Raw genomic sequence first — 27,265 nt, forward strand, 5'->3', positions numbered from 1 at the left:
CCTGTCCTCAAGGCCCACCAACAGTACATGTTTTGCAGAAAACCACAAACATGCACAGGTGGAGTAATTAGTGTCTCAGTAGAGCTGATTAACGACCTCTGTGGATTTACATGCAGTGTTGGTGGGCCTTGAGGACAGGATTGGGGAACACTGCTCTAGGCTGTTCCGGCTGTCTCCCCTTAGCATGTGGTATCCAGCAAGGCGTCTGGCCTTCTGTCTCTCTCCGCTCGCCGCAACCTTACTTCCAGTTGGGGTAGTTCCAGCGATACTTTGTTCAAAGCCTCCTGATGAGGGCTATTGCTAGTCATCATCATGTGCTAAAGCAAAATGTGATCACAGAAAATACGAGCTTTGCAAATCTATCAGCTGACAAACAAGTCACATGGTTTTCCATGGGTTCTTCCAGAGATTGCCATCACTATTGCAGGCTATTCTGCGGAAACTGTGACAATTCGGCAGAGAAAGCATCACTAACAGTACATTTTCCCCAAGATCAGTTGACTGGAGGTCTTCAGAGACATAAATATTAGAGATGGCCCGATCCGCCATAGACTTCAATGGGGAGGCGAACTTGAAATATTAGAAAAAAATTATACTGACCAGAAAAGTAATGGAAAAGATGTTTAAAAGCATCAAACACCTGGAGGGAGACATGGTTAACTGGGATAGACATCAACAGTCCCTGAAAAACAATTGGTTTTCACACAAAGCAGTGTTTTAAGGGCAGAAATCCCATTCAATGCTAGATTGCAGGCCTACACTACTATATGTGTATACATCAATCAGGGAGTGTGTGTAATCCATTCCTTCCTTCCTCAGTAATTAGTTAAGGGACAGCTGCTGACAGACTCTGCTAGGGAAAGCTTAGTTAGACTCTTGTAGGCTTGTTAGCTTGCTCCTTGCTGATTATTATTCCTTATATAGCACCCCACAACAGCTTCTCCTTCCTCCCCTCCTCCCTTCCTCCCTCCTTCTCCTCTGGAGGAGGAGCTTGTATTCCAGGGATTTGTAGGATGTCAACAGCACGCTTACATACCTCAGCCAGGAATCGAACCCAGGTTGACTGCTTGGAGGGCAGCTATGCTCACCACTATACCACTAGGTGGCCATGTAACCATTCCTGCTAACCTAAAGCTTACTTGTGTCTTACAACACATTGGCTTAAGACTTTACCAAATCCAATGCTCCAAGCTTCTCTGCTGTTTTTTGTTTTGTTTTTGTTTTGTTTTTTAAGTGTGGTGTCACAGTTCACTCATCTCTTCAACTACAAGAAAGGTCCAGGAGTAGTCTTAGCTACCGTAATATCTATGTTATGGCAGGGCCCTTATTACACTTTCTCTTTACAGGCTTATGGAAACCATTTTGCCCATGCGATAAAGCGAGGTGCAAAAATGAAATCATGCCTAGCAGAGGATGGTTTCGATCCATCAACCTCTGGGTTATGAGCCCAGCACACTTCCACTGCACCACTCTGCAGTCTGCTTACATTTGTATACAATCTTCAAGTTTAAGAAGGGTACATTAGTTGAAATCGTTACACTACAGTCTATGTTACAGCAAGGCCCTAATGATACTTTCTTTTAAGAGGCTATGGCCGCCGATTGGCCCATGTGGTAAAGCAAGGTGTAAAAAATAAAGTGCACCTAGCAGAGGATGGTTTCGATCCATCAACCTCTGGGTTATGGGCCCAGCTCACTTCCGCTGCGGAGGAGGGAGGAAGGAAGGAGGGAGGAAGGGAGGAGGGAGGAAGGGGGGAGGGAGGAAGGGAGGAGGGGAGGAAGGAGAAGCTGTTGTGGGGTGCTACTGTATATAAGGAATAACAATCAGCAAGGAGCAAGCTAATAAGCCTACAAGAGTCTAACTAAGTTTTACCTAGCAGAGTCTGTCAGCCGCTGTCCCTTAACTAATTACTGTAGGCAGACGTGTGAGTAAAACGGCTGGAGAACCTTGCCTTTTATAAGGGGGGGGGGGGGGGGCTCCAGGAGTGAGTGTAGTCTGATTGGCTACAATGTGCCTGCTGACTGGGATGTAGAGGGTCAAAGTTGACTCTAATGGTGCACTATGGGGGCGAACCGAACTTCCGCAAAAGTTCGCCTGCGCTGGCGAACGCGAACCACCCAAAGTTCGCCTGGAACCGTTCGGGCCATCTCTAATAAATATTGCCTGATCTGAACATTTTTAGCCAAGCACACAACACATAAATCATGTTATCCCTGCCAGCATGGATCTTAAGGCTAATCTTTAGAACTGTGACCCTTTGAAACTTGGGCCTAAAGGCTATAGCTAAGCCATACCAGCTATTAATGTTTAATTAATTTACTATACACGTTACAAACCTTGTTATTTTGTCCATAGCCATGATTTGACACTTTAGCCCTCTAGTATCAAATAAAGCCTTTTTCTCTTGTCACAAAACATTTGGCAGTGCAAAAAAAAAAAAAAAAGTAGATATATTTGAAATTGTCTTTAACCTCTTGAGGACTCCAGGGCTAACCCCCCCCCCCCCCCCCCTAGTGACCAGGCCATTTTTAGTAAAATTGGCCACTGCAGCTTTAAGGCCAAGCTGCAGGGCCGCAAAACACTGCACACAAGTGATTCACCCACCCTTTTATTCCCACCAACAGAGCTCTCTGTTGGTGGGGTCTGATCGCTCCCCCCATGTATGTTTTTTTTAATAACAAATATTTTTTTCTTTTATAAAAATCCCTGTTTCTTTAAAACCCTACCCTCCTCCCTCCCTCCCCACAGTCAGCCAATTACGGCGATCGGCTGTCATAGGCTTCTGCCTATGAGAGATGATCGCTCTCTTGTCCCCCAGTGGGAAAGCCGTGTCACACCGCTGTCAACAGTGCAGCGCTGCTGCTGATCGCAGCGCTGCACAGTGTAAATAGACGACGTGATCGCCGTCTAACAGTCTCCCGAGCGGTAATAGCCGCTCGGAGACTGTAGAGGGGGCGGAGCTCCGCCTTCCGAGCATGAGATGCGCTCGCAGCGTGCGCGCGATCTCATGCAAATTACAGCCCCAGGACTTTACGCCAATCGGCGTTAGGCGGTCCTGGGGCTGCCGCCGCAGCCACGCCCGTCGGCGTGACGCGGTCGGAAAAAGGTTACCCATGTATACTTTATATTAAAGAGACTATGCGCAGAGGCTGGCAGAAAAAAAATATGACTTCTCTCTAGAGATGGAAACCATTATTCACAGTAATAGAAGCTTGAATTTAGAGTACGGTTTTCAAAAACTAGATCTAGTCCAGGCATGGGCAAACTTGGCCCTTCAGCTGTTGAGGAACTACAAGTCCCACAATGCATTGCAGGAGTCTGACAGCCACAGTCATGATTCATAAAGGCAAATGCATTGTGGGAGTTGTAGTTCCTTAACAGCTGGAGGGCCAAGTTTGCCCATGCCTGATCTAGTCAGATATATACTGTAGTAGACACGTGCCATGTTCCATTAAAGTATGTATTTAGTTTACCATAAAAAAATATTCACATAGCCAGGGCATTCAGTTCAACATATTTAGGCTGATGTAGAGTATGAGCCGCAGCCATGCTCAGGTGTGACTCCATAGTGGGGGGGGGGGGGGGGGGGGTCGCCTGACCACCACCAGTACCTAGCGGCGCTAACAAGCACCCGGGCAGTGCCAGAGAGCAGCTGACAGGCAGTGAATTCACCGCCTTCAGCTGCCCATATGAAAGAGGCCTAAAATTGACAACACACATTTCAACTGTGATCATTCCATATTCCTTCAGTTTTAAAAAAAAAACTTCAGTCAAAATAATTGCAGCTAGCAGAGGTGCAGCTAGGCCCAGGCAAACCAAGCAGCTTCTTAAGGCCTCCCTCTTAGCAGGGACCTCCCATGCTGACAGGGTTGCCCTGTCTGTGGCACAGATGGCCACCTCTGCCCCCCCCCCCCCCCTTCCCTTCATTCAGAAAGACCTCAGAACAACGGCAATATGAAAAGAGGGGAGAGAAGCCCAGTGACCACACTGTACACTTCCCACTGCAGAAGTAAGGTCATTGCTCACTTCCTGCATTCAAAATGTGCCACATGGTTGCTCTGCTCTCTTCTCTGCAAACCACCACTGATCTGCAGGTCTTTGACTGTTGGGATTAAAAAGGCAGCAGGAAGCTAAATACCCCCCATTTATGCCAATGCCCTACATGGGGAGGGGGCAAAGTTTAGGTACACCTTTGGCAACCTATACTGGGGTGACACTTTATCTACTGCATACTGGAGGTGACTACCTGTACTAAGGGGACACCTTGGCTACCTATACTGAAGGTGGCTACCTGTACTGGGGGAGGTCCACAAATAATGTGCTGCTTGGGGCCAAGAAAACCTTTGCAGCACCCCTGACAGTTAGGCAGACCTGGAGTCGATTGAACCTGGGGAAGATAAAAGCAATCAATGAATTGCTATTGTTTTGTTTCCAAATGAACATTGTATTTAGCAGGTGAAGTAAAAATAATTTAGATATAGATCATTTTAAAGACTTCAAGCAATTGCAATACCTTCTTTTTGTGATTTTGTGGAATTTTTTTATTAATTTAAGACATCTACATTAAAATCTATACATGTGTGGATGAAAACAGATGTGAAGTCTGATGGTCAATATTTTGTGTATATGCTGCACTTTCTCTGAGGCCATGTACACAGTGGAGTGTTGCATTGTGGGCGCTTTATAATACTGGATGTCCTGGCTTTGGCATGAAGAGATTAATATGCTGAAAACATTTACATTTTATGGGAAGTGAAGAAAATCCCCAAGTATATAATTGAAGGGATTGTATGCAGACTTTCTCTGCTAAGCTGTGAGAACCTTCTCATCATACAAGTTTGAAGTTTGCATTCAGTACATTTAGTGCATTAAGCACACAAAGGCTGGGTTTGTAAGATAGGATTGTTTATTCTTTTTGCATTGATTGCATTTGCAAAAAGTCTCAGTTTGGCCAACCTTTGCCTCCAATTAATTTATTCTACTGCTGACATTTTCTTTCTCAGAGAACATTGAACCATTTTCAACATCAACACTCTGTTCCTTAGTGGGCTCCCAATCAGCAGTAGAGGGCCAGTTTAGAGGGAACTAATTAACCTACCAGCAGGTCTGGAATATTTGGAGGAAATTCAGCAGCAATACAGGGATAAGGGCTGGTTCAGACGGACGTCTGCGTGGCGTCGCGTCTGGGGGCGTTGCGGCGGCTGCGCGGTGAGGCTTTCAGTAGCCTTCGGTCGCGTCGTGATGCAATCGCGTTTTTTTCTTCCCCTAGGGGATCATTAGCCGTCGCGGTTGGCCGCTCCCTGGAAGCAACATGTCGCTTCCAGGGGCAGCCCGAACGCTCGCGAAAATTGGGACCCCAACGCCACGTTCGAGTAAAAGCGCGCAAAAGCTCGGTGTAAACGCTCCCATTCACTTGAATGGGAGCATTTACCGCGACGTTCCGAACGCTTGCGGTAAACGCTCCGCAAGCGTCCGTCTGAACCAGCCCTAACCTACAGACCCCACAAAGATAATACCCTGGGTGAGATCTAAAGCCAAGAGAGTGCAGGTGCAAGGCCGCACTACTAAACAGCCACCATGCCGCCAAATGAATGTTATGAGCAAGGTTGGCACAATTTGTTTCATACTGTAATGATATGTCAGTGGAGGGAGAAGTGGCTACCTTGACTCAACTGTAGAATTTCTCATAGAGTGGGACACTGGAGGTACAAATAAACTCGTGGCCCTCAGAAGCTACTATGTATGCAGAGTAGGGATGATCAATGATATGCAAATACTGTGAGTGTATGCACATTTGTATGCAAATATATGCAGCTTGAAAATTGACCAATCAAGTCCCACCCAGGTTAAAATTGATTGGTCCATTTTGAAGCTGCACATATTTGCACAGACATTTTAATATATTTGCATAAACTTAGAAGTATTTGCATATCATTGATCACCGCTAATGCAGAGTATCACCTTTTGGCTAGTTGCTAGTATAAGTAAAGCCTGCTACACATCTTCAATTTTGATTGGCCAATCACTTGACAAATTTTACCATTTCCATGAGAGTTTACCTACACAATATGTTCAATTCAAATTCTGTTGACCCTCATATTATGTGGTGGTGGTAAAATTGTCCAGTCATCCACCAATCAAAATTGAAGGCATATACTAGGTTTAACTTGCAGTACATGGTAATTTAGGACACTGGATGGGCCTTCTTTTTAGGAGCCACAGAGAATTCACCATAGGTGCTGGTGGTGTGGAAAGGTGATGGACATAGAAATTATAAAGTAAAACCTACACCACTGAAAATGGCTGACATTGGACAGTCTTAGACATATTGGCTTAATGGATGCCATTTTTTATCCAGTACATGCTAGAAGCTAAAAACAATTCCCTACTGGGGATAAAAAGCAAAAACCTACAAAACACCAATGACAGATCTGAGAAAATAAACTGCATGGTCCTGAAATAGCCCCAAGTTCTGATTGAAAACTGTATTCTGCAGAGTAGGACCTAATTATATTACAATATATTGTTATACAGCCAATATTGCATTGTAATAGTTCTAATATATCTAAAGTGTCACATTCTAGCGATCTAGTGCAATATAAGGCTTACATTACTATGTAGGTGGAATATAGTAATAAATCACTGTGTGTACTCCAGCGGCTGGATGATGCCTGGCCTGTTGGCTGAAAGCTGACATCCTTGACACAGTACTGGATTTTATCAGCCATATTAAATGTTCCGGCTCATTTTCTAGCTATCAGTCTAAAGGCTGCGCAGTGTGCGTGTGATCTCAAGCTGGAAATAGTGCAGTATAAAATTATGTATTTTAATCTTCACAGATGTTTATGTACCTAGGCGTGACATGATTCAGGTACACGGTTTATGTGAGGAAATTAAATTAACTTGTTTGTTTTTTTTTCTTCCCACACTAACAGGGCCAGGAGATTTGTCACGTCCACTGAAAAGAAAATGAATGCAAAAGCCATTGTTCTTCATATACAGAGTTATAGCTTGTTGTTACTATTGCATCCTTTTGTTATCAACTGCTGAGAGTAAATCAATCCCACGATACCATATAGAACATTCTTTTTGTTTTCAGTCGGTCTGGATGTCCTAGAGAAATGTCTTCTGAAAAGAACAGCAGTGACAATCTGTCAGTGTGATGTGTTGAGCAGGGAAGGCAAGGAGGACAGGAAAACATGTGTAAATAGCATAGGGTAGGAGGTGCTCAGCTCCTCAAATACCAAGGTGTGTGCCAGTAAGATGTTCAATGATTGCCGCTCTAAATACACAAATATTAAGTTGGCCCTGCCTTAAAAAGTAGTCCATCAATTTAGCGAAAAAAACATTTTATCTGTCACGACATAAGGCACAGTACTCGACCTGATGAAGTGGTTCACACCGCGAAACGCATCGTCATTTTTAAGTGCCCAATAATATGTTTATTTTTACGCTAAACTGATGGAGTACTTTTTGAGGTAGAAACAACTTAATATTGAACCACAATACCATTCACCCTACCTCTCAAGCCCGCTGTCTGGGTGTCACCCTGAACTCCGCACTCTCCTTCACTCCCCACATCCAAAACCTCACAAAGTCCTACATCTCACATCTCCCTAACATGTGCAAGATTCGCCCTTTCCTGACCTCTGTCACCACCAAACTCCTCATCTATGCCCCACCCCCCCCATAATTGACTACTGCAATGCCCTTCTGTCTGGTCTCCCTATGACCCAAATTGCCCCGCTGCAGTCCGTCATGAATGCGGCAGCCAAAATTATCCATTCCTCCCATCGCTCCACCACAGCAGCTCCCCTCTGTGAATCCCTCCACTGGGTTCCTATCCAGTCCAGAATCAGATTCAAGATACTGTGTCTGGCCTACAAATCTGTCCAGAAAACCTGCCCAACCTACATTTCCAATCTTACCCAGAGGTGCACACCTAGCCGCTCACCCAATGAACTCCACCTGACTGCCCCACGCATCACCCAATCCCATGCACACCTCCAGGAATTCTCAAGAGCTGCTCCAACACTATGGAACTTCCTACCTTCCCCCATTAAGGTTTCCCCCTCTGTCAACATCTTCAAGAAGGCCCTCAAAACTCACCTTTTCACTCTGGCCTAACCCCCCTCACTAGTCCTCTAAACCCGCAGCTGAACTCTGGTCCCCTACCATGTCCCTATCTCTCCCCTCTATATTGTAAGCCTTCGGGTAGGGTCCTCCTTAAGTCTCCTACCTGTTCACACACCTCCATTACCATACACCCATCCTATGGATCTGAGTGAACTTGACTTGACTCATACTGTGCTGCGTGATCTGTTTTTCATGTATTCATGTCTTGTCTTATTGCTGCATGTCACACCAAGATATTGTCTGTAACCTTAACTAATGTTTAGCGCTGCGTAACATGTTGGCGCTTTATAAATGCAATAAATAAATAATTTAATAAGCTGCGATCATTGGACACCTTACTGGCACACACCTTGCTGTTAGAGAAATCCTGGGAGCCTTCTAACCTATCATATTTGCCTTACCCCCCCCCCCCCCCCCGTCCAGGGGTCACCACCTATGCAGGTGTATTTTTCTGAGGAGTTGCGACCTTCACTGAACCCTTACAAGGCCGAATGGGGATGGTACTTCCCCACATGCTGATTGGAGCGGTTGCCTCGTATGCAACCCAGCCCTGTGAGTATATTTATCTTATCTTCTACTCAAACCAATGATAATACACCAAATTGGGCTCCCAGTTTCCCCTATCAAATTTGTATCTCCTCTACAAACCTTAAAGCATATGTATGCACACAAGCACAATGGTGTCACCTGTAATCATTAGGGTGACACTGCAGACAATGGATACTTTAGACTAGTCACGTCACACAGCTATTCCTGAGCAGTTTGTACGGTCCAATGGAAAGCGGAAGAGGGATGCTGGCACAACCCACAATAGAGCGGTGTTCAGCAGGGGAGGTAAGTATAAGTAACTTGCACGTCAGTGTTGCTTAGAGGTCAAGCATGCCAGATCTCTAAGTAAGGTCATAGGATACCTGTACACTCACTCGATTCTTGACTGAGACTGCGAGATAGTTGCCTTAGCTGAGATCCTTCTAGCATGTGTATGAGGTTTAAACTAGGAAGTCTTCAAGTCTGTAGAACTTCATCCTTTGTTTTTACGTCTTGAATTTTAGAGATGGAATAAGCAATAAAATGGACAATAACTTAAAAAAAAGGGAAAACAAGATTACTGAAAAGTGTTATCTTCATTTTGTGTTCAGGACAACTTGCCCGCTTATTTAATAAGGAGCGGAAACAGCAGCTTATGATTAACACCCACGTCCTGTAATCTAGAGCATGTGTCCTGCAACTGCCAGTTCTGTTTCACAAATATGGTATTTGTATTTCTCCAAACTCTTGGAACCAGGAGAAAGGCCCATCCCCTGTCTTCCCTTTACAGAGTTCCCTTGTGTCTAGTGGCCCCCCTCAATGTGGAGGGTTACTTAGCACGCTCCAGGATTAGCATCAAAACCAATACATATATTCTCATGACCAGAAGAGCATTAAGCGTTTTCCCCCTCTGAGGTCAGCTGGCCACTTGGAATTAAAACAAATTCTCTCTCCCTGACCCCCGTCATCAACACCATCATCTTTGCTACACCATCTGAGAAACTTGGACACCATCATTTAAAGTTCAACTGACTGCCAAACCTGATAATACGTATGCATTGTTCGCAACACAAACATGCATCATACAAAGGCAGCTTCCCTGGATCTGAAGCTCACAGCTTGTCTACCTTACACGTGCTCTCTGATAATTCATTTCTTTCTATAGCTTGACAATGGGTTGCTGAATAGACACATCTTAACGAGCAATTCCAAGAAGATGACAGTGCTGTAGTCTGTAAAACCAATCTGCACTCATAAAGGCTAGAAGATGTCTTACATACAGTATACACACACCCATATGCACCCACACACTGTATAACCAAACACGCGACATGTAAATGTTTCCATCACATAGGAATATTTAGTACAAGAATGCACAAGAAAACTATGATAAATGATTTTCCTTCAGCTCCATCTTCAGCTGGTTTCTTCTATTTCAGATTTTATAGACGAGTAGAACCACTTATAGATTTCCATCTCTTGTAAACACCATAATTCCCACAATCAGGTCTACTAGGAAGCTAAAGGCTTGTGTCACATTCCCCTGAGGGAGTCTACAGAATGAACTGGGAATCCAGCTGAGAGTACCTGAAAGGGCCAAGTAGAGATATAAGAAGATGGTGGGTCATACAGATCTCAGGTCTCCATACAAGACCGAAATGCCTGTATAAGGCCCGGTTCACATTGGCCTTAAAAATGGACCATTTATCAGAGCTAAACTGACCCAATTCTAACAGAGGTGAACAGATCCTGTTAATCAGAAGGATCCCATTCACATTGCTCTATTCAACTTTACTGACTGCAAATTTGGGTCTACAGTGATTTTTTCAGATCGACACGTCCATCGCATTGACCATGGCGCTTATGGAATGGAGAGTCACGGATCTAAAACGGATCCATTTATGGGATCAGGTTTTACATGGATCAGTTTTTGATCTATCAAGTGTGAAGCTGGCGTTTGCTAGCCACCTTGAAATATATGGCAAAGATTAGCTTAAAGGAATACTATCGATACCCAAGCGTTCTAAAATGACAGTGTGCAAATAATGTCTAAGTAGCTGTGTAAACATTTTCCTACTTTTCATGTTAAATATCAGAGGCAAAAGCTGTAATTTATTGAGGGTAGGATTTAGCTATATTGGGACAAATCAATTGCAGAAGGGGTGTCTGCTTCAATGCACAGCCAGAGTTGCATATCAGACTACAGAAAGCAAATATCAAACATATCAAACTCTGAAAGCAAAAACAGTATGAAAAGCTGTGACAATTAGTTACATTTCCTCTGCTCTCTTCAGACAGGTCAGTCAGAAACACAGGACACAGGATCTGCAGCTGTTGGGAGCTCTCTTCTCTGTCACACACAGAGCTACACATAGTTAACTGATCAAGTGTGAGAGGAATTTACCCTCTCCTCATGGCTCAGTCAGCTGTCAGTTTTGGCGTCAGCAAAATACTTTCAATCTTTACTAACAGTAAACAAAGAAGTTGCTACTAAAATGTACACACCAGTACTTAGCAGCACTTCCCAAACAATTCCTGTGTCAATTGAAAAAAATATGTGAATCGATTGTATTCCTTTATTAAATTGTTATAAGTGCTTATTCAATATGTAGTTTATCACTGTGTTACAGAACAGTTAAGAGAGAACATCTTACACACTTAGCAAGGTTTTGTGAATGGCTTCAATGTTACTGCCGTCTCAGTAAATCTACCCGATAGGTTTATAAGCGGTTTCAATACAAAAAGCATTCCGCCAGTTTAAATATATAAATAAGTGCCCAATTTTCTCCTCGCCAGGTTTGTGAATAGAAACGATTACCTACCTAATCCTCAGTGAGAAGGTCCAAGTGGATTCTTGCAGAGCCTTTCAACTGACCTACAATAGAAACTCTTGCTGCTAACTAGATGTGATTCCAAACTTTATGTTGTTTTCACTGTGTGTGTGTTTGTTGTTATTTATACATGGAAGTGTTTTAAACAGAAGCAAATGCATCCTATATCCCAGTCCCCAGACATTACGCTTATTAAAGTAAACACATTAACTCTCCTGTGTGACTGTGACCCAAACTTGTCAAAGCACCATCTGCTACATTCGCATGTGCCTGCATGTCTATCCATACTTCTGTTATGAGGATGAGTACGTGTTGACACTGACCATAGTGGTAGACACAGGCCATGCCAAGATGTGGAGTGTAAACACCCACTTTTCTTCACCACAGCTTCATGCTATGGTTGATGGGCCACCACCCCAATGCACAGCAAACATATTTGCTGATAGAGGTTACCAGATTGTGGCTCCTGGCCTTGCTCCGCCAGAGACAAGAAAAACAGGAAGTACCACAGAATAGCTGGCTGATAACAGTAGTCTGAGAATCACCAGATCAACAATGCAGCATATGTCAGGGCTGGCTGCAATCAGACTCAGTCAATAAAAATACATGGGTTCTGGGCAGGCAGTCATCAGGATTGGTTAAAGACTGCAGCTAATGTCTGAGCAGGCAGTTATCCTGTTTCCTGGCCAAGTTTAGCATCAGGAAGGCAAATTACAAGCAGCAAGTAAAACCACGCTGATCAAAAGACTCCACGCCGAATAAGCATCAAGAGGGGCCTTTTATACCCCTTGCACACAAACCATGTACACACACCAGTAAGCATGGCCCAGTGCACAAGTGCAGTTCACACCATTGTCTCAAAAGGGGGTAACATGCATGAACACATGGCCTGCAAGTTGGCAGAATACTACTGACAATCTGGGTAAGTGTTACAACTTCATTCACATCAGCAGCAACGCACATCTGCCCTGTGGCAGCCATGGCTGTAAGTGGGAACAAGACCCAGGGGATAAATTAAATCAGACATCAAACAGGAACTGTAGTGAAAATAACACAATGAATAAAATTACTTATTTACAATACTAATTTATAGATAATTTAGTCAGTGTTTGCCCACTGTAAAATCTTTCCTCTGTCCGATTTACATTCTGACATTTATCACTGGTGGTGACTACTACTTCTAGTTCTGCCAGGTGATCTGTACGGAATGTGCATTACTGAGAGCTCTATGCACAGAGGGAGATATTGTTTGCTTGGCAGTTGGAAAAAAGCTGTTATTCCCCACAATGCAACAAGGTCCACAGACAGCAAACTGTCAGGACAATGGTCATGACATCACACTGTGGGAGGGGTTTCATCACAATATCAGCCATACAGATCCCCTGATGATCTTTTCGAGAAAAGGTAAAGATTTCTCATGGGAAAGGGGGCATCCATTACTGATTGGGAGGAAGTTAAACTCTGGTTTACAGTTTCTTTTTAAGCTGGTGATACAGATGCATTCCTGAGTTATATCATACCCGTCTCATTCATCTTTCTTCTCGATCTTCCTCTGCCGACCCTCTTTGTCAAGCTCTTCACTGGCTGCCAATTAACCAGTGGATCCAGTTCAAACTCCTAACCCTAACCTACAAAGCTCTCCACAATCTCTCTCCCCGGTACATATCCTCACTAATTTCCAGATACAAACCCAATCGCAATCTCAGATCGGCACATGGTCTTCTGTTGTCCTCCTCTAGAATCACCTCCTCACATTCACGTTTACAAAACTTTGCACGCGCTTCACCCCTTCTCTGGAATGCCCTCCCACAACACATCCGTCACTCGCCAACCTTTGTTACCTTTAAACGCTCTCTAAAAACACATTTGTTCCGACAAGCATATGCGCTACCCTAGGCCACTTCCCTTTGTCCTAAGACCAAATTGCACTCCTACAACACACTGCCTCTATATATTTGTTGCATACTACCCCTCCTCTTGTCCCCCCCCCCATTCCCTTTAGATTGTAAGCTTGCAAGGGCAGGGCTCTCTCCCCCTTTTCTGTCTTGGTAACCATTATTTATATTTTATTCATCATGTCACTTTTATCACTGCCATTACCAATTCTATATTTTGTATCATTCTTTGTATTTTGTCACTAATTATGTATCTTGTATATTGGTGTACACCATTGTCTGTATTATTATGAACCCCATGTTTGTTTCTTACTTTGTACAGCGCCATGGAATATGTTGGCGCTTTATAAATCAATAATAATAATAATAATAATAATACCCAAGAAGCTACTTGCACTAACATGGTCGCAAGCTCCAGCTCATATGCATGGAAAAAGTATATGGATCATTGTTTTCTAACTGGGTTGTCAAATGTTTTACACTCCATAAAAAAATGAACTGTCCAACAGCAAATTTTCATCACTCGGATTGATATCTGGAGTGCATATCAGTGGGAAAGTTAAAAAAAAATCCAACTCAAATCTGCCAAAAAATGTTTTCTACATGACAAGTAAAAAACAGTTCACTTGACTGCAAATTATCTAGCAGAAAGCTAACCTTTTGAGAAAAATGGATAGAACATACTGTACTGTAATAGTGAAAATTACCTTTATGTCTCCTCCAGCCAAAGTTTGAGTAATGGAGGAGGATACAAAAATATTCTTACTTGCAGGTATAATATGTGCTAAAATCATATCTATCTGACTATATGACTGATTGATAGTAAAATAGCAGATTAAATAATGCATGGATTAAAAAAAAAATGTCCTGTGCCAGCATTGCACCCTTAAATCTATCTATATGCATAAACTTCAGTCACGCTCCCACTGCAGTGAATAATAGCAAAAATAAAAAAAAAAGGAGGCAATTCCCAAAAAAGGTAAATTTCCAATTTGAAAATAATGCAAAGGTAAAATAAAGAAGTGGGTCCTTAAATACTTTAAGAACAATCAACACCCATGCTAACCTAGAAATAAAAAAACACATATATAAGTAGATAAATACTACTTCTACTAACATAACCGGTCTACATGAAAAGGGCGCTGGTAAAAAAGGGCGCCTGGTGGAGCCCATATATACCAACTTCGGCTACAAAAAAGGCGCCTGGTGTAGCCCATATAAACTTCGGCTACAAAAAAGGCGCCTGGTGTAGCCCATATAAACTTCGGCTACAAAAAAGACGCCTGGTGTAGCCCATATAAACTTCGGCTACAAAAAAGGCGCCTGGTGTAGCCCATATAAAAACTGTGGCTACAAAAAAAGGCGCCTGGTGTAGCCCATATAAAAACTTCGACTACAAAAAAACTCTGGGATGTGTAAATTACTATTCCTCCTCCAGGCCGCCATGGATAGTGGGGGAATGAAATAATTTGGCTTCCAGCGCTTGTAGCCCATATAAAAACTTCGGTTACAAAAATACTCCAGGATGTGTTAATTACTATTCCCCCTCCAGGCCGCCATGGATAGTGGGGGAATGAAATAATTCGGCTTCCAGCACTTGTAGCCCATATAAAAACTTAGGCTAGAAAAAAAGGCAATAATATGGGCTACAAAGGGGCACCTTACTGTAGCCGAAAAAAATACGGGCTACAAAGGGGAGCCCGCTTGTAGCCGAAAAAATATGGGCTACAAAGGGGGGCCCGCTTGTAGCCTATATCAAAACTCGGGCGCCCTTTTCTACACCTTGTAGCCCATATTTCCAGAAATAACATTGATGTCTATGGCGGCGCCCTTTTCATACAGGCAGCTCGGGCGCCCTTTTCAACCGATCCCAACATAACAGATGTATTGGTGCTATCCACGTACTGATTCCTATGAATTTTATAAAGGAAAAGCAGAAAATCCTATTCTAGGCAGTGGCCATCTTGCTAAGCTAATACTGACATCATATCCTCCATGACTCTTGTTTTCCCCCCTCCTTTCTCTTGCTCATTGTGTATTTATTAGCTGCCCTCCTCCCAGAGTCTTCAGACACTCCCACTGAGGTGTATACTAACAACTGCACTGTCTATTTGTGTTTACACATCCAATCACTGAGTCACCTCAGCCTTGCTTGTAAACACAAGTGATCAGAGGGAGTTTCTGATAAGCAGCAATGCAGGGAAATACATGGAAGAGGAGGAATATATTATAGATAAAAAGATAAAAAGAACTCCCAGCATTCAACTCTTTGGCACTGTTTGGCACTAGGGCCAGTGCTCCTAAAGTATGTGATAACTGTAACCATAACAGCAGAAAAAGTTTTGCAAGTTTTGAATGCAGGATTAGCATCTTTATGACTTAATACACTCAGACCAGTTGCTGTTGAAATTTGATTTTTATGGTGACAATACCGCTTTAAAGGTGGACTTGGGAGTACAGTGACAAGATGCAACACTAGTGCAGGTCATTTATTGTTCATGTAATCATGTGTTACATCAATAAAAGAAACATTTTAAAAAATAGTTGGATATGGAGAGGTGTCTGTACTGAGAGTGGTAGTATTGGATGGATATCCTGCAGGAAACTTTGCTTAACTCTAAAACACGCATTTTAAGTTGAACTGACCTTTTTAGTGCGTATTCGGATGAAAAATGACAACATGACGTAATATACGATTTACGAGCACATTTCCTAAGAAGGCAGTTTACTTCGGAGACCTTGAGCGCAGTTTATATAACATAATAAGTTCTCTATCCCCATCTGACTGGAGACCTGGGATGAAGTGTATCAATCAAAACTTAATTTTGTAGTTTCATTACTGAGGCGGATATGGGAACATTCACCTGGAAATCTCTGTCTGACCTGCGCCTCTTTATCACCACAAGCACATTAATCAGAGGCAGACAGTATTCATTTGTGAGTCATTTACACATGGTGAGGAGCGATGACATCCTAATGCAGACATGATGGAGCTTCCAGTCCTGTATAGAGGAGGCTCATTAGGCCCTGCTGTATAATTTCCCACTAGCCTCGTCTCTAGCCAACCATTAAAATAGCTGTGATCCCCAGCCCAGGCCCGGGTCCCAAGAGCTAATTCACTTAATAAAGTCATGAGTCACTTGCCTATCCCATGTTATCAATCTACTTACTGGCGCAATGCATTTCTGTCGGCAGCACTCTTACTGTCTTCACAATGATGTGTTAGTGACACTGGATATTACTCGCAAGGCGCACAGCTTGATGAACATCATATCCACTTACCCTTTGCTCCTGGGTAGCCACGAAGGTCTGGAATCCAGGGGCCACTCCAAATCCCAGTTCTTGGATAAATGGCGGCTCAGACTGGCTGTGTATTTGGACTTTTACTCCAGCTTCAAAAGTCGTTTCCTCTGCAGAGAGAAGGAGGATGATCTAATTAATGCAAGCAGCGGACAGTTTCCAACAAAATGCTTCTCCAAACAGAAGATATTCACATGTATCTACCACAAGCCTAGCACAGCAGTTCCCCATACTCTGCTTATTTCTTTACCATAATCCCAGGCTCTGCTGTGCAAAAAAAACAAAACACATTCATTAATAAAAACGTACCCCTGCGTACCCCACATCTACACTATTGGCACCTATTCAGGACAATTATTTCATTGAAATCTGCCATGAAACCTATACAAACCACCACAGCTGCTTCTGTCAATGGTCTTTGAGACTAGAACAAGAACATCTACACAGATGTTCAGAGCTGTGCAGTGTTCTACCTAAGGTGAATACAAGTCCCACTAGAAGAACTTTAAGAAATACGAGCCTAATAACTGCAGAAATGCAGGGATTAATTGTTTGAAATGCAACTCCATGAACGCACCTAGATCCATGGTAGGTACAATTATCCATTTCCATCTGTAGTTGCCTGCTCAGACAAAAAATAAGAAGTAGAATTGTAGTGATCCATGTACCAATGAGGAGGGACTAGAGGTAACACAGAAAGATATAAAACCTAAAACAAAGAGCCTGGTCCTCACGTGAGTAGCACTATGGTCTGACAGAGGTCCTAACTAGTTTCATGATGTAAATACTTTTCATAGCTTTGGTTGAAAAGTCTGGGATAGGAAATTACTGCTTCATCTGTATCAACTGAGATATGTTCTGGGAGGTGCAGTAGATTAATTTCAGGCTAAGAAACCCAGTTACCAGTAAAAAAGTAGACAGAGAGCACCAGGAGCGCCAATAATGTAGTATTTCTGGGAAATGTAAAGAACTATTCACACACGTGGGTTGCTAGAGGCAACCACAACTTTGGGTATGTGGAGAAGGACCATCTCCACCTGGTTATGATAACTCTGTTGGGTCAGTGTAGGTCGTGCTCCAGAAAGAAAAACAAAGAGCCACTGGATGTAGTCACAGAGGTAACCCCCCGGGGAGGAGACAATGCAAGATGGGAGGAGACACCCAATTGTGAAGCCATATGTAGTGAGTGGAGATCAGTAATAGAAACAGTCTTATTACCATGATAAGAGATTAAGATTTTTATTGTTAGACACTACTACAAAGACAACGCATTTCACTGGATCTGCCAGCTTCCTCAGGTCAATATAAGACAGTGTGAGCTATGTATCTCAATTTCAGAGTGCTAAAACAGCGCTTTAGAATTAGTAATGCTTAATTTTGATTTCTAGTGCTATTTCTGTTTGGTTCAAAAGGGGTCAAAAGCAGTGTCATATTGACCTGCTAAAATGAACTCTGCATACAACTCGTTTACACTTTGTATTGTTAGAAGTAATTGTATACATAAATATGGAATTCTTTATGCTTACACCACCAAGCAAGACCACACCACTAATCACACATACCCAAACAATTCATAAGAAAAAAAAAAACTACTGGTAGTTTTATAACATCACTAGTTTTCCTTGATTTAACATCTAAAAATAAGAAATATATCAATTTAAGTTCCTGGGCGGTATGCCCGTAACTGTGGCGGGCAAGATAATTTTGCTAAAAGCATCATGTCCATCACGGGCATGCCGCTCAGGTGGTTTTCAGAGGCATAGCTGTTCCCCAGTATAGGTTAGCCAGGTTTAGGTACCTCAGTAAAAGCTAGTAATAGGGGAACTAGTATAGGTGCCCCCCACTCCCTGATCATCTGCCCTGTACTTACCGTGCCATTGCCCAGCGATTGCAGCAGCCCCACCACACAGCTACGCTATTATCTATGCAGAGGATCGGGATGTGATGTCATCAACCTCATGACGCTGAGTCCCGAACCGCCGCATAGAGAATAGCGGACCTGTGCAGCGGGGATGCTGCGATCATTGGACAGAGGCACGGTAAGTAACGGGATTGGGGGAAGGGGGGGGACCTATGCTAGCTCAACTATTGCTAGCTAACTTATACTGAAGCACCTAAACCTGTCCAACCTATACTGAGGAACAGCTGTAACAGGCTAACCTATACTGGAGGGACACCTGTACCTGGCTAACCTATACTGGGGGAATACTCGTATCTGGCTAACCTATACTGAGGTGCTAAATACAGCATCAAAAATAATGTTCTCAAGCCCATAGAAAAGGGGAGAGGGGGCTGCCAATCATCACTAAATGTATGGCCACCTTTACATTCATATTAGTGCAGGTTGAGCAGCTGGAACTTGGGGATTCATTTTGAAATGTGGTTTTGATTTTGTGTTTCAAGCTTTTATTATACTCAATATGTACACTTTGGTAAGGTACAGGAAAAAAAAAGGTTATGCAAATTAATTGGATCACTTTTTGCACAGAAATCCAGCAGAAACGGAATGCCAAGGAGGTTAAGAAATGGGAATAAATTCAAATACTTTAGAGAAATACATATATTTACATAGCTCTGTGCAGCAGTTCTGAGAGAGGGACAAACGGGATTTCTTCCCAAAGGCGCTATGGACAGAAACCCAATTAGTACTCCAGAATTCCTAAAAAAGGATGAGCTGGCATTTTGCACGCCTTTATTTTTACAGTGAAACATGCCTGCCCCCATTATTCTGAGAATTCATATGCTTTTGTTGACCTTTGAAGGACATATATGGTGGTCAACAATGCCACATCCTACTTAATTTGAAAGCCTGCTTTTAGCTTGATTAGGGGATGAAATGCTACTCCTCTAAGTAACAGGAACAGGAAAAAACATCTATTTAGCATTTTGAAAAGCATGGCTACTGGGTTTAAACGACCCCACAACTTTACACAAAACTGTACAATAGCAAAGCCATAAGTAGCAGTCGTGATGCTGAGCTCTCTATCAGTATCTGTACTGGTGAACTATTGTGGATAGATAGTGGCTCTGACTAATCATTGCATACTATGATCAATGACATCACTGGTATGAATACTGGTGGCAATTCTAGGAAGCCAGCTTACCTAGAGGTAAGAGAAGGAGCACACTGGGATTTCAGAGGATTACTCGATAGGCTAAAAAGTGTGTATACAATGTAAAAGAAGGCTTACTTGAGAGGCAATAAACAAATGAACAAAAAATATATTTGAGCACTAAAAAAACGTGTTTTACGGGTTACAACCGCTTCATCAGGTTCATACAATGTCTTTGTGGTGAACGTCCATTAGGAGCACCTCTTACATCCCAGTGCACCTCTTCACTCTCTAAGTTCGGCTTGTGGGGGGCCTTAAGAAGGCAGTCCTTTTAAACTTTTCAAGGGAGCGACCCATCTGTAACATTAGACCCATGAGACCTGAGTGCGGACGAGTTTTTCTCACCTGCTCGATACTGTGGTTGCCGGTAGTGCAACTCACACCACTTGTGAGTGGTTTATACTTGTCTTTTTACACATTATAAACTATTATCCTATATAATAAAACCTCTGCGTCCTGTCTCTGTGTGTGTGTGTGTCCCCCTGCTTCCAAACTTAAAGAGGAACTCTAGTGAAAATAATGTAATAAAAAAGTGCTTAAAGAGGAACTCCAGCCTAAACAAACATACTGTCATTAAGTTACGTTAGTAATATTAATTAAAATTGATAGGTAATATAATATCTTACCCACACTGTTTTAAAAGAACAGGCAAATGTTTGTAATTTCATGATGGCAGCCATCTTTTTGGTTTTGGTTAGCTAAAATGCAGCTAAAAAATATGCTTGGTAAGAAAAACAAAGTTCTGATGCTGTGAAACTGTTAAAGAAACATCAGGCCTTTTCAGTTCTGCTGAGTAGACTTTTAGTCCGGAGGTTCACTTTAATCTTTACAATAATTATGTATAAATGATTTAGTCAGTGTTTGCCCATTGTAAAATATTTTAAATCCCTGATTTACATTCTGACATTTATTACATGGTGGCATTTTAACTGTTGGCAGGTGATGTAGCTGCTGCATGCTTTTTTGGCAGTTGGAAACAGCTGTAAACAGCCATTTCCCACAATGCAACAAAGTTCACAGACAGGAAACTTCCAGGAGTACCATGATCCTTAGAGTTTCTTGTGGGAGGGGTTTCACCACAGTATCAGACATACAGCCCCCTGATGGACTGTTTGTGAAAATGAATAGATTTCTCATGTAAAAGGGGGTATCAGCTACTGATTGGGATAAAGTTCAATTTGTGGTCGGAGTTTCTCTTTAACAGTTTGCTGTCTGTGAACCTCATTGCACTGTGGGAAATAATCGCTTTTTTCAACTGCCAAGCAACATCTCCCTGTGTGCATATACTGTAGACAGCGGTGGAGGACGAGTGAGCGGGACGCATCTGTGCTCGGGTTGCTGGGGGGGGGGGGTAGCCTAGCCTTTTTTTAATAGGCGTCCATTTATGCTAGTTCTATAATAAGGGACTCCTGTGCCTTTTGCTGCGCTTTTGTCTCCTGGAAGGTCCTTGAAACCACTCTAGATATCGCCTCCTAAGAGAAGGGGCAGCACTGTAGACCTCTGGAAGGGTGTTTAGACTTTTGAAAAGACCTAACCTCGTCTCAATAGATTTTGCTTTTACAAGGTGAGCCAAAGTAAATTTCTGTTCACTCATTTGTATTCCTAACCCATTCTTAGAAATACCATCAGATAATAACTTCACACCTAGTCATTATATACAGTGTTAAGTGACAGTTCATTATGCATAAAGTAATACTTAGGTTTGCAACAAATTAAATGTGTTATTTTGAAGGGGGGGGGGGGGGGGACTTTATTACGCATGTAAGTATTACAGCAATCTTATCTCTATAACAGCCTTAAAAACCTCATAGAATAATACTGTAATCTCCATTATCACAGTAATTCAGCCATAGACTGCTAGTAGAGATGTAAAACGACCTTCATGTTGCAAGAGCACTTATTTTATTGTGATACACTGAGCAGAAATAGCTATACTACCAGCAAAGCAATATGAAATGACATTGTGGATTTCAGCGTGCCGTGTCCAGCGATGTGGAGTAGCCAATAACATCCAGCGGAAAGCCAACATGCCATCTCTAATTGGCCAATGTGTAAACGCTGCCTGAATGTGGATTTAGATTTGCTCAGCACTGCTGTCATTGCGGTTAAAAGTGAAAACAAATTATTATTGTTATGCGTCGCAAATGTAAATTTGTAAAACACAAGGAAAACCTTAACATTTAGACTCTTATTTATTATGTAAAAAACGTGTTGTAATTCCAACATTATCACCTATTTGTTTGTTGTAAAATAAAGTGTTATGCCAGAGAACACTAAAGGAGTTTTCCATTTTCAGTCTGTCTCTTTATTCCTGTTAGAGTCTGAATCTTCACAGTACACAAATGGTGTGAGCAGCACTTGCATTCACTCCACACAGCTTCATAATCTTCCCATTAGCTGGTTAAAAGGCAGTGTTAGCACTCAAGCCGCTAAACAGGAAACCCAGTTTTATGCGATAAAAAAAATGAAATCTATTCAGTGCAGTTCTCTGTGAGCTGATTGAAAGCAATTTTTCTTTTCAATTTGTCTCATTTTATGTACATTTACCAAAATAGCGTAGGAGAAACTGGTCGGTGGGTGTTTAACGGCCTGCAGCCAGTCTTTCAGTTGGCACAAGTGTACAAAGCGAGAGTAACAAAACTCCTGCTCTGAGCAGAAATGATTCATGCAGCAAGTGGGAATTGTGGGCAGTCTGTTCTCCAAACACTGTAATGTTGCCACAGTTGGAAAGAAAGTCTTGTACAAAAAAAAAAAAATCTTCAAGTCATGGAACATCAAGAAAATATATTCTACAAGTTGTCTTTCTGTGAATCCTATAGGCATTAGTGGTGTAGCAATAACCAGTAGCTGCTATAGGGTCCAGGAGCTGGGGGGGGGGGGGGGGGGAGGGGCACAGGTCATTATTAAAATGGAGCTATAGTCAGGCATTGCTTACAGTTTTATACTACCTGCCCTTATACAATAGTAATGTCGTTATGAAAATCACTTTTTCCCCCAGTCACAACAGTTATTTTGCATAACAATGTAATATCCGCTTCAATCTCAAAGCTTTGAAGACAAGAATTCTGATACTAATCTTCTGGGGTAGGGGGTAAATTTTGAACATAGGTCTGCCTTAAAGGATAGCCGAGGTGACATGTGACATGATGAGATAGACATGGGTATGTACAGTGCCTATGTAAGATCCGGTGGTCGCTCATGGCGGCAGAACGCCGAGGCGCAAGCCTCTGGGTCTCTACCTGTCTCTGACGCCACTGGAGCGCATGTCGCTCAGCTCCCATTGGATAAGCGGTGGACGCGCTCTCAGTACGCGATCTGCCGCTATATACATTAACCACGTGTGTGCATAGCGTGTCAGCATCTTTGCTGACACATTCTCTGTTGATTGGCTACTTTGGATTCCTTTAGTTTTGATTGGTTAGTTTTAGTATAAAAGATAGGTGAGCGCCCTCTGTCATCACCCGTGATAGCCTATGCTAGGCATGTTGCTGAGCTTGCGCTCACACCAAGTACTTGTCTTGCTGCCAACTTGTGTCTGTCTCTTGACTAAGCTTCTTTTAGATTGGATTACCTGTTACCAACCCGGCTTGAGCCTGATCACGCTTCTGTATTTGATTACCTGTTACCGACCCGGCTTGTTAAAGGATTTGTATGAACGCTGCCTGGACTGACTCTGGCTTGATTGACCACGCATCTGTTTAGTGATTATACTTCAGCCATAGCCTGTCACCTTGCCTTCATCTGGATTGCCTCAGCCTATCGGCCTCAGGTGACTATTCAGGATATTGTGTACATTGCCTTTGCTGTGTTTGGTGATTGCTGTCTGCCAGTTTGTATGCTACATCTGCCTGCAGGGTATTGTAGTTTGTATCAGACAGGAGCTTTTGCAGGCGTTAGGGCTGGGTTATATGTCAGTCATATGGGCATATGGCCTGACTCACACCAGGTGACCAGACAAGCCTGACAGTATCACGGGCGATGACAGAGGACGCTCACCTATCTTTTATACTAGAACTAACCAATCAGAACTAAAGGAATCCAAAGTAGCCAATCAACAGAGAGCATCAGAAGAGATGCTGACATGCTATGCGCACACATGGTTAATGTTTACAGCGGCGGAGCGCATACTGAGAGCGCATCCGCCGCTTATCCAATGGGAGCTGAGCGCCATGCACTGCAGTGATGTCAGAGACAGGCTGAGACCCAGAGGCTTGCGCCTCAGCGTGGGCCTCTGCGTTCCGCCGCTATCGGATATTACAGCCTAACACACAAATAACTATGTTGTTACTTTTTTTCTTTGTCTGAAAGAGTTAAATATCAGATATGTAAGTGGCTGACCCAGTCCTGACTCAGACAGGAAGTGACTACAGTGTGACCCTCACTGCTAAGAAATTACAACTATAAAACACTTTCCTAGTAGAAAATGGCTTCTGAGAGCAGGAAAGAGATAGAAAGGGTCAATAGTTCATAGCTTTTAGCTGTGGCATACTTCAATGAATGTGTCATTGAGCAAAAACAATAAAACTGTTAAAACTTAAAAAGTATATTTAACCACTTCAGCCTACAGCTTCGAAAATCTTATGCATCCGAGCAATGTTCACCTCCTATTCATTCGCTAATAACTTTATCGCTACTTATCAAAAGTAATTGATCTATATCTCGTTTTTTCCGCCACTAATTAGGCTTTCTTTAGGTAGTACATTTTGCTAAGAGCCACTTTACTGTAAATACATTTTAACAGGAAGATTAAGATAGAAATGGAAAAAAATCATTATTTCTCAGTTTTTGGCCATTATAGTTTAAAATTAATACATGCTACAGTAATTAAAACCCATGCATTTTATGTGCCCATTTGTCCTGCTTATTACACCATTTAAATTACGTCCCTATCACAATTTATGGCGCCGATATTTTATTTAGAAATAAAGGTGCATTTTTTCAATTTGTGTCCATCACTATTTACAAGCTTATAATTTTAAAAAATTTAATAAGATACTCTCTTGACATGTATATTTAAAAAGTTCAGACCCTTAGGTAACTATTTATGTAGTTTTTTTTAATACAAAAATGTATTTGGGTAATTTTAGTTTGGGAGGTAAATGAACAATGTCGCATCTAGGAACTAAAATGAAGAGAAGAAGTTTCCTGGGGGCAGAAATACCACGCTTTCTGATGAGAAAGCGTCGGTATTTCTGCCGGGGACTTAGATCGGTGAATGGGAATTATATTCCCATTCACTGATCGGGGGGGCAGCGGGAGGCAGCGGGAGCGCGCCCGATCGCGCTCACCACACGGCTGCAGCACCACTCTGGACGGATATATGCGTCCAGATATGGCGAAGTGGTTAAACATGACATAAAACAGTGGAATATCTTAAAAAGTCATTTTTTGGAGAAGGAAGATAGATACAATAGTTTATTTCAATTTTTTTTTCGGTGTCCTTTAACTGATTGGGGATCAATCTGGTTCTTTGGAACAGAGCTCAGCTGTTAATCCTTATTACTTGAAGAAAACAGGCTGTGAATACATCACCTGTGTGTGGCATACACACTTCTATCTGATAGTCAAAGAAGGTGGTGACTGGCCCATGCTCAAAGCTGCTGAGATGAAATTTTCCTGGGCTGTTTTGCAGTAAGGGAGGAGGGGTGATTATGAACTCTGGTTTTCTTTTCGCTCAGTCACCTTTCAGTGAAATCAACAGTTCAGGGATGCAAAAAGAGGTTCAAAATACATAATTAAAAAAAGAATCCTTGTGGTCTATTTAGTTAAAAACTGGCACACAAACCATTACAAATATAAACTTTTCCAATGTAATATTCCTGGTCCTCTGTAATGAACTATGACTACAGCTAGTTGTGGTTTGAAAGCCAGACTTTCACACAGTTTTGGGACTAGGACTCTGGCAGCCAAGCATTACTTGAAGGATCAAAGCTACATGAGACCCTGGGTTCATGGATGCAGCAACATGGCAATTCACTGCAGATGCCCAGAAACATCCAAAAAGTGTTGCACAGGGTATATGAAGCAAACAACCCTGGTTTCACTTGAAGCCTATGGTCTCTATTTTTAAAGTAAACCTCTTGCCAGTTCATAAAGTTGTGATCAACTGCTTGACCACTTCCCTGTGATGATCCCCAGATACTTACTGTATTCTTTGGACTAAAAGACTCTTCCCCCCCCCCCCCCCCCCACACACACACACTTTTGGGGGAGAAAAAGTGTCACTGCGTCTTATAGTCCAAATGCAGAGAGTTCTTTTGGGACTAGGAATTTTTGAACGCCTGCCAATACAAACCTCCAACCAGCCACAATGTCAGAGACTCCCTGTACTGTGCTCATACAGAGGAGGACACAGGGGGACATAAAGGGGCATAGAGGACTACACAAGAAAGAAAGAGGGGGACACAGGGAGACACAAAAGTAACAAGGGGGCATGAGGTACAAAGGGGACATAAAACACAAGATGCCCCTTCACCATGGATGCACCAGGTTTACTTTATGATCATTAGGTGCATCTTATAGTCCGAAAAATACAGTCTCTCTTAAAAGTGAAAATGATTCAAGCTGATAGAAATAACACTAATTTTCCTGTTTTTTTTCTTATTGTAGACTGCATTATTGGAATGGGGTTATCCCACAATGTGAGCAAAATGCATATCTACTTGGAGTTCACCTTTAAATAAATTACCATTTTTTTTTTAATCTTACTTTTACTTTAAAGTTACATAAGAGGAAACATAATACTGATTTGTTGTCATGACTGCACTGCTCTCTTTGTCTTACTGAACTCTAAAAATATACTATGTTAACTCGTAGCGTTAATATATACGATATTACCCCTCGCCTCGGCGTTCCCAGATCTCTAGTACTTTACAAGGCTGATTTCTTGCAAGGCACTCGGGGTAAAGCAAGAGGGAATGTGAGATGACACATGGCTGGAAGAGAATGGCTTAGCCCCTGTAACAAAGTGAAGTAACAAGATAGGGAAGAGATATGTACACTATGGGGACACTAAATACAGTTACAAGACAGGATTCTGCACAGGCCAACGGCTTTTTAGCTTTACATCTCTATAATGATCAATGTGTCATAGGATAACAAAGCAAACCTAATAACATGCAACTCCAAGAGGGAGCTGGGATCAACAATGGACCAATAATGTTTATATTCATGTAAAGCAAAGTGTCTTTCCAGCTCTTCTCTCTCTCTATCGTATCTGCCATTCTTAACTATTTCTTGTCTAGCAGATTCTTACAATGAAAAATAAAGTAGTAAAAAGGAGCTGCTTCAAAGCCATCATAATTATATCGTTAGCTCAGCTGGCACAAATCTAAAATGCCATCTAACAATTTAGTAATCAGAATGAGATTATACTTTGCGTGTGAAATGAGGCTCTTGCAGCTAAAAAGCCAGTTGTAAAATAATAACTACTGTACATGACCAAACGCTGTTGGGCTCAGAG

The 27,265-nt window shown here is 42.4% G+C and overlaps 1 protein-coding gene across 2 annotated transcripts in view; it reads right to left on the bottom strand.

The window, feature by feature from the left end:
• The window catches only part of ASIC2 (acid sensing ion channel subunit 2), a 1,273,426-nt gene that overhangs the window by 262,339 nt on the left and 983,822 nt on the right, over nt 1-27,265 (bottom strand). For both annotated transcript variants that reach the window (XM_068262936.1, XM_068262935.1), the window contains exon 3: nt 16,673-16,800. In XM_068262936.1, coding sequence (XP_068119037.1) covers nt 16,673-16,800 — 128 coding nt within the window. The remainder of the gene's footprint in view (nt 1-16,672; nt 16,801-27,265) is intronic.

The sequence above is a fragment of the Hyperolius riggenbachi genome, chromosome 12 (genome assembly GCF_040937935.1).
Source record: "Hyperolius riggenbachi isolate aHypRig1 chromosome 12, aHypRig1.pri, whole genome shotgun sequence".
Lineage (NCBI taxonomy): Eukaryota > Metazoa > Chordata > Amphibia > Anura > Hyperoliidae > Hyperolius > Hyperolius riggenbachi.